This window comes from Aquarana catesbeiana, linkage group LG10 (assembly GCF_042186555.1).
Source record: "Aquarana catesbeiana isolate 2022-GZ linkage group LG10, ASM4218655v1, whole genome shotgun sequence".
Taxonomy (NCBI): domain Eukaryota; kingdom Metazoa; phylum Chordata; class Amphibia; order Anura; family Ranidae; genus Aquarana; species Aquarana catesbeiana.
Window position 1 is genome coordinate 203,075,459 of NC_133333.1, and position 13,963 is coordinate 203,089,421.

General features: G+C 43.5%; 2 protein-coding genes across 11 annotated transcripts in view; one reads left to right on the forward strand and one right to left on the reverse strand.

The window, feature by feature from the left end:
• LOC141111116 (uncharacterized) overlaps positions 1-5,216 on the forward strand; it is a 134,060-nt gene extending 128,844 nt beyond the window's left edge. For all 9 annotated transcript variants that reach the window (XM_073603135.1, XM_073603140.1, XM_073603142.1 and 6 more), the window contains one exon: positions 727-5,216. In XM_073603135.1, coding sequence (XP_073459236.1) covers positions 727-1,580 — 854 coding nt within the window. In that variant the 3' untranslated portion in view covers positions 1,581-5,216. The remainder of the gene's footprint in view (positions 1-726) is intronic.
• Positions 5,062-13,963, reverse strand: part of LOC141111115 (carotenoid-cleaving dioxygenase, mitochondrial-like) — a 79,102-nt gene continuing 70,200 nt past the window's right edge. For both annotated transcript variants that reach the window (XM_073603133.1, XM_073603132.1), the window contains exons 11-12: positions 8,676-8,786; positions 5,062-5,358 (exon numbers count right to left, since the gene is read on the reverse strand). In XM_073603133.1, coding sequence (XP_073459234.1) covers positions 5,239-5,358; positions 8,676-8,786 — 231 coding nt within the window. In that variant the 3' untranslated portion in view covers positions 5,062-5,238. The remainder of the gene's footprint in view (positions 5,359-8,675; positions 8,787-13,963) is intronic.

A 13,963-nucleotide genomic window follows, 5' to 3' on the forward strand; every position in this document is an offset into this window, starting at 1 on the left:
AGAAGTAAGGTTCCCTCACAGACTTCCTGGCACATCCAGCCCTCCACTGTGGTACACTCACCGACCTTTCTCTGCCCCGAGTCCTTGATGGAGAATTTAACTGGACCATACGTTCAGAAAGCTTCACCTGATTGGTCAGGGATCCCACGTGAGCTGCCTGCCACTCCAGTTCCAGGCTCTGCCCCTTTTTTAGTACATTCTCCCTGGAAGCAGGGGAGGTGCCTCAGAACTACAGATGGTCACACCCACTGCTACACTAACCACTCCCTGCCCCCAGATCAAAACAGACAGGCTTAGCTCAAAGCACAGGCCTGCCTATATTTACCTGTGCTGACAGACTAACTAGTAAAAATCCTATACTAACACCTACCTATTGGTAGAGGGTGCTACATATGTCACATATCCCATGAGGCATAGGCTTTCATTGAGGATAGGAGAAGGGACGGGCATGTCCACGCATCATCGGGTGGAGATGACATCACAGGGAAACATGGCGGCACGGGACCAAGCTGGCAGAAGAGAAGAGGCTCTCAGCTGGATAGTGCTGGATTCGCTGGGTGGGTGAGTATCAAAAGTTAGCAGAACTCACCACCAGGTAGGGTAAGGCTTAGGGAAAAAAAAAAGTTGGGGGGTGGACTGGAGGGTGAAGTTCCGCTTTAATAAGACTTTTTTTTGACACTGTCTTAATACTAAGCTAAAGCTCTTATTTTTACCGATATTTTCCAGGTGAGATGCCGGATTCAGAAGATGATTTCATTGTCAATCAAAACGAAGAAATATCGTCAGAGATCTTGATAGTCGATAGCCCTGAGGATATGTGCATTCCACACTCATCTGCTGATGTGTCAAAGCAACCATATGATCACCATAACCCAAAACCGTTAACAGAGGGAATACACTCATCTGTCAATTTATCAAAGCAACCATTTGAGCACCATAAAACTAAACCTTTAAAAACGGGCATACATTCATCTGCTGATGTATCAAAACAGGCAGTTGAGCACCAGAAAAAAAAAACTTTAAAAGAGAACATAAACTCATCTGCTGCTGTATCAAAACCATCTAAGTACCAGGCAGCTGAAACGTCAAAAGAAATCATAGAGCCCACATCCACCGAGTCTCCTCAACAGCAATTACCAAACTGGGACAGTAAGTTAGATCAGCTTATTGCCCAACAACAGCAAACAAATGAGATCCTCAACATACTACGACAGAGTGTGTCTGAAAGCTTAAAGCTGCAAAAAAGAATGAGCCAGGTGCTAAAAACCAACTTTTTAGAGTTACAAAAATCTATTATATCCAATCAGGTGATATCGAATGACCAGAGCAGAGCACTGGAAAATACTATGAAAAGTGTTCAAGCTAAGATGAATGAAATCAACAACCAGCTTAGAGTAAAACAACTGCAAGAATTTATGTCTAGTGATGAGTCAGATTTGGATATAGGTACACCAAGAATGCTAAGCAGCCCTTTAAATAAAGAATTTACACCAGGTAAGAAAAGAAAGTTGAATCAAACCCCCTCATCTTCTGGCTCTTTAAAGAAGAAAGGAAAGAAAAATGAATCTTTCAATGTTTAAAAATCCCATTAATGGGAAAGTTGTCGACACACTACATCTTCTGGACAGTTAAATATATTCCAAGGATCCTAGCAATTTTCAAAGGACAGTTTTAACCGCACCCGCTATTGGAAATCACACATGCATTTCACTCGCTTTTTACTTACTGCAATCACTTTCTGAGTGAGATGAACTTTAGTCACATTGACAACAGACTCATCTTCCTTTTAATCAGAAACTTCCTGAGTTTATTCCAAGAAACTGGTGAAGACAATTGTATCCACTATGTTTGATCACTTTGAAAGACATTTTAAAGAAGTGCATAAAAAAGGTGCTCCACATATTATGGATCTGTAGTATCAGATTATAAAGTTCTAGAGCAAGGGTGTCAAACTCAATTTTATTGTGGGCCGCATCAGCAGTATGGTTGCCCTCAAAGGGCCGGTTGTATCTGGCGTGCGCTACGTACAGAGTGCAGGGTTCAGGGGTACGCTACGTAGAGTGCAGAGTTCAGGGGTACATTACGTACAGAGTGCAGGGTTCAGGGGTGCGCTACTTACAGAGTGCAGGGTTCAGGTGTGCGCTAACTACAGAGTGCAGGGTTCACGGATGCGCTACATACAAAGTGCAGGGTTCAGGGGTGCGCTTCGTACAGAGTGCAGGGTTCAGGGGTGAGCTTCGTACAGAGTGCAGGGTTCAGGGGTGCGCTACCTACAGAGTGCAGGGTTCAGGGGTGCTCTGCCTACAGAATGCAGGGTTCAGGGGTGTGTTACATACAGAGTACAGGGGTCGCTACATACAGAGTGCAGGGTTCAGGGCTACTCTACGTAGAGAGTACAGGGTTCAGGTATGCAGCTATTGTTAGTACCTCCCTGTGTAGGTTGATCTCTATGTTCAGCACCAGTACCAGTGTTCAGTTCTGCCCTATATGTCTTATTTTACTATCAAAATCCCAGTGTATGGCGATCTCCCTGGATCGGATCTGTCCCTGGGGACAGCAGACAATGGCATCATGAATTGATTCAGATTTTGGAACTGACCTGCTGACAAGGCTTGTTGCTTGCTGGACCATGGACGGGATCTCATGGCCGCAGGGAATATGGCGAGATACTGATGTGACCTGCTGCTTGCTGGAAGCATATGATGGTTGCAAGATGTGAGTGTAGGTCAATGTCTGTCTACACCTGGGCTGCAGACACCCCTCCCCCCTTATCAGACCAGCTCATTTACTCTATACCTGGGTGGTGAACACAGCAACACCCCCCCCCCCCCCGTATATAGCACAGGCCTGAATTCTGCAACCAGTATACAGCACACTCCTGGATTCTGCAATCTGTATAAAGCACACGCCTGGATTCTGCACCCTGTATATAGCACACGTCTGGATTCTGCAACCTGTATATAGCACACGCCTGGATTCTACAACCTGTATATAGCACACACCTGGATTCTGCACCCTGTATATAGCACATACCTGGATTCTGCAAAGTGTATTTAAGAGACGCCTGGATTCTGCAACCCCCCCCCCCCCTTATCAGGTTAGCTACACTATACCTGGGGTGGTGGTGGACACAGCAACCTCCCCCCCTTCTCTGTCAGACCAGCACAGGGTGGCAGGGCAGACACACTCCACCAGCCTCTTCTCACAATCCACACAGCCCCTATCACCAGCTCACCTCGGGCTCTCAGCTTCAGCTAGGGAGGTCCAGACTCCAGAAGACTGTGTGGACACAGTGTGCAACAGCAGCCGCCCCGGTGGAGAATGATGACACACTCAGCTCTGCTGCTCAGCAGTGGTGGGTGGAGCTACCAGGAGAAAAACAGTAACCAGACCAGGCTATTGCGGCTGCGGCACTGGGGGTGTTCCGGCTGTCAAAAAAACTACCAAAGGAGCAGCCAGAGCCATGCCCTCGGGATGGTGTCAGACAGTGTCACCCAATCCGGGTGCGGAGCGCACCCCCATAGCATTGCTACTCAGCCACTGACACCCCCCCCCCCCACAATGTTTGGCCCCCCCTGGCTATAGGCCTGGGTGAGAAGTGGTTAAAGAATATGTAGTACTGCTGAGATGTCTACAAAGAGCTTTTTGTGCTGCATATTGTAAAAGAAGGCAGCTGAGAAAGTAACTGTTAGACCTTAGGTGAATACTAACTCTCCGGCCTTCCGTATTTCGATCAATAAAAAGACCCTGTCACTAATGATGTAGAATAAATCTTCTCATGAAATTATATATACATTTAATATATCTAATACATGTTATTCACCTGTCAAAACTTCCCTTTTGTAAACATTCGAATGCCCCGAGACCAGTGGCGGCCCATCCATGTAGTTCCCATGTGCCGGCCCCTAATATACCTTTTATTGAAGCCAATTAGTGCCTCGGGGTCTAATCATGTGGTTAAAAAAAAAAAAAATTCCTATTGGAATCCATACGTTCCCGGACCCTAATATACGGTACATGCAGGGCATGTCCCATGGATTCCAATAGGGATTTTTTTTCTTTTTTGAAGCACATGTTTAGAGGCTCTAATTGGCTTCAATAAAAGGTGGGCTTGGGGCGCCGAGCACTGTTCCCCAGAGTCCACCCAGTTGTGTGACAATAGCAAATATTCCTTATTGTCTTCCTGATTCTCCTCCCTGCCAATCAGTAAGGGGGTCCTGAGACCCGATTGGCCAAGGAGTCTCAGGATCCACTTCCTGTTCGGCCGGGAGGAGAAGCATTGCAGTCCTAGCCCTCTCCTTACTTCTGCTGGAAAGGGGGGGTCCTCCGCAGCTCATTCTTCATCCCTCAGAGGTCTCCGTCCAGGAACCGGGACAGGGAAGTGGGTGTGATCGGCGGCCCCTCTGTCCATGGCGGTGAAGGAAGGAGGTGAGATGGAGACCGGACTCTTCTCTGGGAAACGTTGCCTCCTCTGCACTGCTTTCAGAGGTTCAGCCTAGGCTCTTCCTTCCCCCTGCCTCCTAAGGTAAGAAGGACTCTGATTGCCACCTTCCCGCCCTTCTCCTGCGGGGGGGGGGGCCTGTTGTCGATTACCACATTTCCGTCCATCTCCCGCAGGGGGTGTTGGTGTGATTGGGATTGCGTTCTTCCCATCTTTTTCCCCTTGGGGGGGGGGGGAGCATTAGATTGCCGCCACCCCCCCCCCCCCAAAATACTGAGCACCAGCCACCGCTGCCTGAGACTGCTGCTGGGTGCCACCATCTTGTGTGATGTCAGCAGCCCCAGCAGATCTAGAGTTGTCACCCCACTGATAGTTCAAAGTATTCCACTTTTCTACTCCCCCTACAGCTACCAAAAAGTTTATGCAGGGAGGTGGGGGTGTAAGAGCTGGGTTAGCATAGATGATAATCAGACACTCCCAGAGAGGAGAGAGCTGTGACATGTCAGGATGGAGGGGTTGTGATAGGTAACTGACACCCCTGAAGAATTCTAATTTTCTAGCAAGTTCAAAGGTACATTGTAAGTGAATAACATTTATAGAAAGGAAAAACACTACAAATAAGCATTTCAAAAAGTTGATTTTTTATCCAGTTTTAGTGATCGTAAGTAAACAATACAACTTTGTATTCCAATGTTATAAAAGCCTGTATTTGGTTAATATACATTATATATTTATGTTCTTTACAGTTATAATTAAAAGTGATATGTAATCATAAGGCAGTCTTCATAACTTCACATTCAGTTTGTTTGAGGTACAAAGATACCATGAAAACCATAAGGAATCTGCAAAGGCACTTCTGCTCTGGCAATTTCTGTAAAGTCTTTTGCATTCAAGATGAGAAGGAATGTACTTTTATCCTAAAAGAAAAAAAAAAGAATAAGAATATATAAAATATGATCAGTTTTCTTTTACTCGCTGATGCAAACTGTAATTTCCTACTTCCCCCTCTAGTGGAATGTAATGGAATGACACCATGCTGGCAGATAACAGGAACTCCTACATGCCAGGGTTTTACACTGTGTTAATATGCGTTAATGGAAGACATCCTTCTGACAATATTGGTGGGGAGCCCCACATGATGGTTTTCTTCCTTTTAGAATTGCTAGGTAACAGTTCCAACACAAACATGCCTGAATAAAACATACTGTCACAGTACTCTAATACTTACCTTCTCCTTGCTCCCCTTTAATCATGTTAGGCTTAAAGGCCCGTGTAAGCTCTGTGTGTAGTTTATGTAGGGGCTGGGCCAGCAGCTCGGGTATCATGTACTGCATAATAAGAGGAGGAGACGGTCACATGCTCCCCCATACACAGAATTACAGAATATTTATTTACTGCAGGTATTTACTCAGTGCCGACAATTAGCACCTGCCCTTACAATCTAAGATCCTTAGCTCACATGCATATATACACATACTAGAGCCATTTTGGAAAGGAGCCGATTAGCTTACCATGTCTTTGGATTGTGGGAGGATCATGGAGTACCCAGAGGAAACCCATACAGGCACAGGGAGAACATAAAACCTCCATGTAGAGAATGTCCTGGTTGAGATTAGAACCAAAGACCCCAGTGCTGCAAGGCAGAAGTGTGCTGCTCTACTTCACAGAGATCTGGCAGATGGACAGAGCTGTGGGGGCAGAACAGTAAAAGGTCCCCTCAATATAAAAAGAAAAAGGGGTACTATAAAGGGAATTTATAGTAGCTTTGTACATTATTTCTTTTTAAATATGGTCAAGATTTTAAAAAATATGAAAAAATTATAAATATTTTTTAGTCACATAATATTTTAATTCTCAAGGTCTTGTCAAGTGGTTCAGTCCAATGTTTCAATCAGACAAACTGTGCTGTAAATCAGCAGCTGTGCTGTAGCTTTAGCTAATCCACAGTGCTCTGGGAACTCTTTATCATATCTTTTATTTATTGGTAAAACAAAGATTGTAAAAACAAAGGTTAAGGATAACGTATATGCTTGCCAAGTTCTTTTCTTATACTTGTATATTATTTCTTACATTAATGCGATTCATTTATCTGTAATTCTGGTGGGCTCTCCAGGCTAACCTGCCATCTGTCTATCCATTATAATGCATGTGCTTCTACTATGGAGGCTTTCAGAATTTGAAGTTAGGACTACAGATAATACCGGGCTGCCATGAAGAGGCTCTGCAGCTTACACATGTATTTGCAAATGTGTGCAACCTAAACCCCTGCTTTAACCGGTTCAATACCGGGCATTTTCACCACCTTCCTTCCCAGACCAATTTTTAGTTTTCAGCGCTGACGCACTTTAAACGACAATTGCGCGGTCATGCGACGTTGTACCCAAACAAAATTGACGTCCTTTTTTCCCCACAAATAGAGCTTTCTTTTGGTGGTATTTGATCACCTCTGCGGTTTTTATTTTTTGCGCTATAAACAAAAGAAGAGCGACAATTTTGAAAAAAACACAATATTTTTTACTTTTTGCTATAATAAATATCCCAATTTAAAAAAAAAAAAAAATGTTTCCTCAGTTTAGGCCGATACGTATTCTTCTACATATTTTTGGTAAAAAAAATCACAATAAGCGTATATTGATTGGTTTGCGCAAAAGTTATAGCGTCTATAAAATATGGGATAGATTTATGGCATTTTTTTAAAAAAATTATTTATTTTTTTACTAGTAATAGCGGCGATCAGCGATTTTTTTTCGTGACTGCGACATTATGGCAGACACATCAGACATTTTTGACACATTTTTGGGACCATTCACATTTATAAAATTGCATTGATTACTGTGTAAATGTGACAGGCAGTGAAGGGGTTAACCACTAGGGGGCGGGGAGGGGTTAAATGTGTTTCCTAGGTAATGCTTCTAACTGTAGGGGGAGGGGACGCACAAGGGGAGGAGACCGATCAGTGTTCCGCTGTTCTGGGAACACAGATCGCTCTCGTCTGAACTGACAGGCTGTGGATCTGTGTGTTTACACACACAGATCCACGGTCCGGCCCGGTTAACGGGCAATCGCGGGTGCCCGGCTGACATCGCGGCCGCCAGGCACACGCACCGGGTCCCGAGCAATGCGGCGGGTGCCCCCTAGGCGGCCGGGAACCCGAGGCCGTCATATGACGTCCACCCAGGATGGGAGATCCCATCTGTGGACGTCATATGACTATAGGCGGGTAGGGAAGTGGTTAAACACATACTGTTAGACATGACAATTCAGTTGGTTGCAGGATGGTCGCTATATTGAGCTGGGAGTTTTCTTTGGTTTTGTTTGACATGCGTTGCCCTTCCATGCGTTCCTTGCTGCAAAGGTCAGTTATAGGTGGGGGCAGTGGCCATTAGTTTGTACTGTTAAAATACTAGTGAAGGGACACACTGGACATCTTTGCTGCCAAATGAGTGCAAATGAAACCCCTGGTTTTAACACATACTGTTAGGATAATTTGGTTGGTTGCAGGCTGGTCGGTAAGTCGAGCTGGGAATTTTCTTTGGTTTTTGTTTCCTATCTGTAATCCTAAACTTGGATTGAAAAATACTGTCCTGCTGGGCTGGGCTTCTCTAACGAGCACTTGCCACTAAGAGCCAATTCACACCAGTGTGGTGTAGTTTAGGCATGTTACCACTGAACTCTATATGATGTGCATTTTCATGAAAACTCATTAATACCACTTCAGCCCCCCAGAAGAATTTGCCCCCTTCCTGACCAGGCCATTTTTTGAGATATGACACTGCGTCGCTTTAACTGACAATTGCGCGGTTGTGCGATGCTGTACCCAAACAAAATGTATATCCTTTTTTCCCCACAAATAGAGCTTTCTTTTGGTGGTGTTTGATTACCTCTGCGGTTTTTATTTTTACATTGACAGATCTCTGTTCTGTCTCTGTCAGAAGCGATCGCGGGTGCCCAGCGCATCGGCTCCTACGTCACGTGGCGCGCACGTGCCCCCCATACCCCTTAAAGTGGCCGCCGTACGGCGATTTGCGCAGGGGAGCCAACCTGCTATCGTATTACGACGGCGGCTGGTCGGCAAGTAGTTAAAGATGCACCCAACAGGATTTTTTTAAACACACTGCACATAACACACAGGTGTGAATGAACACCAAGGAAGTGTTACAGAAATAAGGAGACAGAGCTATGGTTTCCATTATCACACAATATGATGAAATGGTACAAAAGTCCAGTCACCCACCTGATGAGGTGTAAGGACAGCAGAAAGTAAGACTCCATCATCCTCTTCTACAGAATCTGGGGAAGGCACAAATATTGGTTCTGAAGGGTAAAAACCATCTTCTTTCCATACCTGTGACATTTAGGAGAGAGACGATTAAGATTTCAATATGCACAATATAAAACATTGGCTAAAAACAGATAGTATATTGCTCAGTAAGTGCATATTTTGACTTATTATTGAAGTCTTTTCTTATTAAAGTGGTTCTAAAGCCTAAATATTTTTTACTTTAATACATTATATGCATTAAGGTAAAAAACCTTTGTCACAGGATTTTCCCCTCACGTTATACTTACGCAAGCCTGATTTCGCTTCCTCCATTGGCTCCCACTGCTTACGGTCAAATTCTGTGATGAGGGAGCAGAGGGTGGGGCCGAGACGTGGTCTGTGTCAATAGATGCAGGGAGGGTGGCTCAGGAGCAAGCCCGTTCAAGTGCCCCCACAGAAAGCTGCTTTCTATGGGGCACTGGCCAGGGGGGAGGAGTGCCAGCAGGGGACCCCAAAAGAGGAGGACATATACTGCTCTGTGCAAAACTATTGCACAGAGTGGGTAAGTATAGCATGTTTGTTATTTTATTTAAAAAAGAAAAAAAAACAACATTTACAATCACTAAGTTTAATTTTTCTTTTAGGGAAAATGCTCAATAAAAATTCAGTATGAAGGAAAACAAAAGTGTTCAAGCTCTTATAATTGTCTCTATGAACACTAAAGTCTCATGTAAGGTTTAACACGTTAATGTTATTTTAACCACTTCAATAGCGGGCCTATTCTGGCACTTCTCTCCTACATGTAAAAATCATCTTTTTTTGCTAGAAAATTACTCAGAACCCCCAAACATTATATATGTTTTTTTAGCAGAAATCCTAGGGAATAAAATGGCGGCGATTGCAACTTTTTATCTTGCACGGTATTTGCGCAATAATTTTTCAAGCGCTTTTTAAAAAAAAAAAAAAAGGTTTAACCACTTGACAACTGGGCACTTAAACCCTCTTCCTAACCAGATAAATTTTCAGCTTTCGGTGCTCTCACATTTTGAATGACAATTACTCAGTCATACAACATTGTACCCATATGAAATTTTTGTCCTTTTTTTCACACAAAATAGAGCTTTCTTTTGGTGGTATTTAATCACCGTTGGGTTTTTTATTTTTTGCGCTATAAAAGAAAAAAGACTGAAAATTCGGTAAAAAAATTAAATTCTTTGTTTCTGTTAAAAAAATTAGCAAATTAGTAATTTTTCTTTGTAAATTTTGGCCACAATTTATACTGCTACATATCTTTGGTAACAATAAGTACAAATCGGTGTATATTATTTGGTCTTTGTGAATGTTATAGAGTCCAAAAGCTATGGTGCCAATATCTGAAAATTGATCACACCTGAAGTACTGACGGCCTATCTATATTCTTGAGACCCTAACATGCCAGAAAAGTACAAATACCCCAAAAATGACCCCTTTTTGGAAAGAAGACATTCCAAGGTATTTAGTAAGAGGCAGGGTGAGTTTTTTGAAGTTGTCATTTTTTCCGACAATTCTTTGCAAAATCAAGATTTTTTTTTTCTTTTTTCCACAAAAATGTCATATTAGCAGGTTGTTTCTCACACACCGCATATGCATACCACAAATTACACCCCAAAACACATTCTGCTATTACTCCCGAGTATGGCGATACCACATGTGTGAGACTTTTACACAGCGTGGCCACATACAGAGGCCCAACATGCAGGGGTGCACCTCCAGGCGTTCTGGAGCACCCAGGCCAATTCTGACATTTCTCTCCTACATGTAAAAATCATCATTTATTTGCTAGAAAATTACATAGAACCCCAAAACATTATATATGTGTTTTTCAGCAAAGACCCTAGAGAACACAATGGCGGTTATTACAACTTTTTATCTCGCACGGTATTTGCGCAGCAATTTTTTGAATGCTTTTTTTTGGGAAAAAAAAAAAGTTTTGTGCTTTAAAAAAACCAAAACAGTAAAGTTGGCCCAATGTTTTTGCAGAATGTGAAAGATGAAGTTACACCAAGTAAATAGATACCTTACATGTCACCCTTCAAAATTGCACACGCTCGTGGAATGGCGCCAAACTTCGCTACTTAAAAATCCCCATAGGCGACGCTTTAAATTTTTTTACTGGCTACATGTTTTGAGTTACAGAGGAGATCTAGGGCCAAAATTATTGCTCTCGCTCTACAGATCGCAGTGATACCTCACATGTTTGGTTTGAACACCGTTTTCATATGTGGGCGGGACGTATGTGTGCATTCGCTTCTGCATGCGAGCACACGGACAGGGGCGCTTTAAAAATTTTTGTTTTCTTTTTATTGTTCATTTTACTTTATTTATTTTAGTTTGACACTTTTTTCCAAAAAAAAAAAAATTTTGATCACTTTTATTCCTATTACAAGGAATGTAAACATCCCTTGTAATAGGAATATGGCATGACAGGTCCTCTTTACAGTGAGATGTGGGGTCAATAAGACCCCACATCTCACCTCTAGGCTGGGAAGCCTGAAATAAAAAAAATAAAAAAACGATCCTGGCTTTGATCATAGCGGCGAGTCGGTAGAAGCACCGGAGGGCGGCGGGAAGGGGGGGTTCCCTCTCGGCTCCCATAAGAACAATCAAGCAGTGGAACAGCCACTATGATCATTCTTATGGTGTAGGGAATCGCCGGCTGAAAAAGCTGATATCTGAATGACGCCTGTAGCTGCAGCGCTGTCACACTTTGAATGACAATTGTGAGGTCATGCTACACTGTAACCATGTGAAATTGTTATCATTTTCTTCACACAAACAAAGCTTTCTTTTGGTGGTATTTAATCATTTCTGGGTTTTTTTTTTCCTAAAAAAAAAAAAAAAAAAAAAAAAAAAAAAAGGACCAAAAATTAAAAAAAAAAAAAAAAAAAAAAGTTTTTCTTAGTTTCTGGCAGTAAATTTTGTAAATAAGTAATTTTTCTCCTTCACTGATGGGAACTGATAGGCTGCACTGATGAGGTGGCACTTATGGGCACTGATGAGGCAGCACTTATGGGCATCGATAAGGTGGCACTGATGAGGAGACACGAATATGCCGCACTTATGGGCACTGATAGGAGGCACTGATGGGCACTGATAGGCGGCACTGATGGGCACAGATAGGCGGCACTGATGGGTGGCCTTGATGGGCAGCAGTGATGAGCATTGATGGGCAGCACTGATAACCAGCACTGACTGGCATCACTAATGGCAACTGATTGCTGGCACTTGTGGGCACGGATTGCTGGCACTTGTGGGCACAGATGGCTGGCAATTGTGGACACTGGTTAGCACTGATTGCTGGCACTGGTGGGCACTTAATTGTAATCAGGGCACTGATGATCAGTGCCCTGATTACATCCCTAGATGTCCCCTGTGAGGAGATGCCACTGATCGGCTGTCCTCTCCTCACACTGTCAGTGTGAGGTGAGGAGCGCAGATTACCGGCATCTCTGTATTTACAAGTGACCGGCTGTGATTGGACACAGCTGATCACGCGGTTAAAGAGCCGCAGCTCTTTGCACAGATCGGGGTCGCGCCGTGTCCTAGCAACACAGCGTGGCAGCAATCGCCGCGCACCCCCCCGGGGGAGCAAGAGCGGTCATTCTGGGAGGCTGTCATATGACGTCCACCCAGAACGGAACGAGAGCCGCACCGCCCAGCCGTCATTTGACAGTGGGCAGGCAGCAAGTGGTTAAATATACAGCTTTTCAAAAAATAATACCTGGTAGTCCTGCTTCAGGCACTTCCAGTTAAAGGGTGACAATTCCTGGCTCCAATCTCCCAAGATTACTCCTATGTTGACACCCTGTCACATGGGCTTTCAATAGAAACTACAAGAGGTTGTTCCAACATATATTACACAAGCATGGTCCACTATTGTCACCATCAGGAAACTTAACCTGAGAAATCTCATGCAGCCATCTTTGAAGTGCATGTAGAGGGTGAAAACAAGTTTTCTTTTCTTTTAAAGAAAGATGGCAATTACATCTGTAAACCAGTTGATGAGCTCAAGCATGAGCATTCTTACAGTACAGACTTTTTGTCTAGCCACAATGGTTAAACCATTGACGTAGTATGGTAATTTCCCTGACACTGCCAATGCAACCTATTGACAGGATTTATAGGTAAGTAATTTTAGAGATGCCTGCCCAAATAGTAAACCTTGCATGTTCCTGGTTGCTTTTACTAATGGAATTTTCCACATGTAAAGTTCACCTTCCGCCTAATCTATTTATTTTGTTTTGAACACAGCGGGGAAGCATTTAGGCTTCCCTTTGATGCAGCTGTCTCTGTCCCTATTGGCAAGATTTCTCCTCATATCTTGTAGAGACAGGAAGTGAAGTGAGATCTCTTTTACCACTTGCCACCCACCCACAGTACATTTGCTGCATGCAGGCGGCAGCTCCAGGCTAAGAGGCGGATTTGTCGCGGTTTACTTCCTGGATTTTGGGAGCACTGTGCTCTCTGATCTGTACTGTGACTGACCACAGCACAGGTCTGCCGTCAGGTTACAGCCAGTGATTTTGGCTGTATACCTGTTTATTGGTTATGGCCAATCACAGCACAGACGTCTGTGTCTGTGTGTTTGTAAAAAGAACACACAGGATCTTGACGGTTTCTTCCTCCATGAGCTCTTTTTGTTCAGGAAGAGAAGCCAGTCAGATTCTGTGTGAGTACAAGCAGCACATATATACTTGCATACACTTGTTAGGTACATTTATCCCCTCGATTACCCTCCACAGTTAACACTTTGGTTGCCCTGTCACCCAGCCAATGTCATTAGTACAGGGATAGTGCACAGTATCATCACTGAAATAGTGTCACTAGTCATGTCAGTTTCAGTTAGTACTAGATTGCCCACCACAGTATCACAGTCACATTAGAAGTCACTGATCACCGCCATTACTAGTATAGTGTCTGTATGGATCAGTATTTTGCTCACAAATTAGAACTATAACAGTGTCCCCAAAAACGCAGTGTTAAGGCTCATACACACTATAAGAAAATCGGGCGAACATTTTCGTCCAAAGAATTTTCGTACGATTTTCGTATAGTGTGTACACAACTTTCGACAGCTGATTCTGAATTTCCATGCGAAAATTCCTGAAGGAACAAACTGCAAAATTTTTCTTGTATGCGAACAGAACGAACGATTTTACTTTAATGTGTACCGTTTTCGGACAAGAAAAATCAGAATAGAAAGACTGTGCATGATCAGAAAC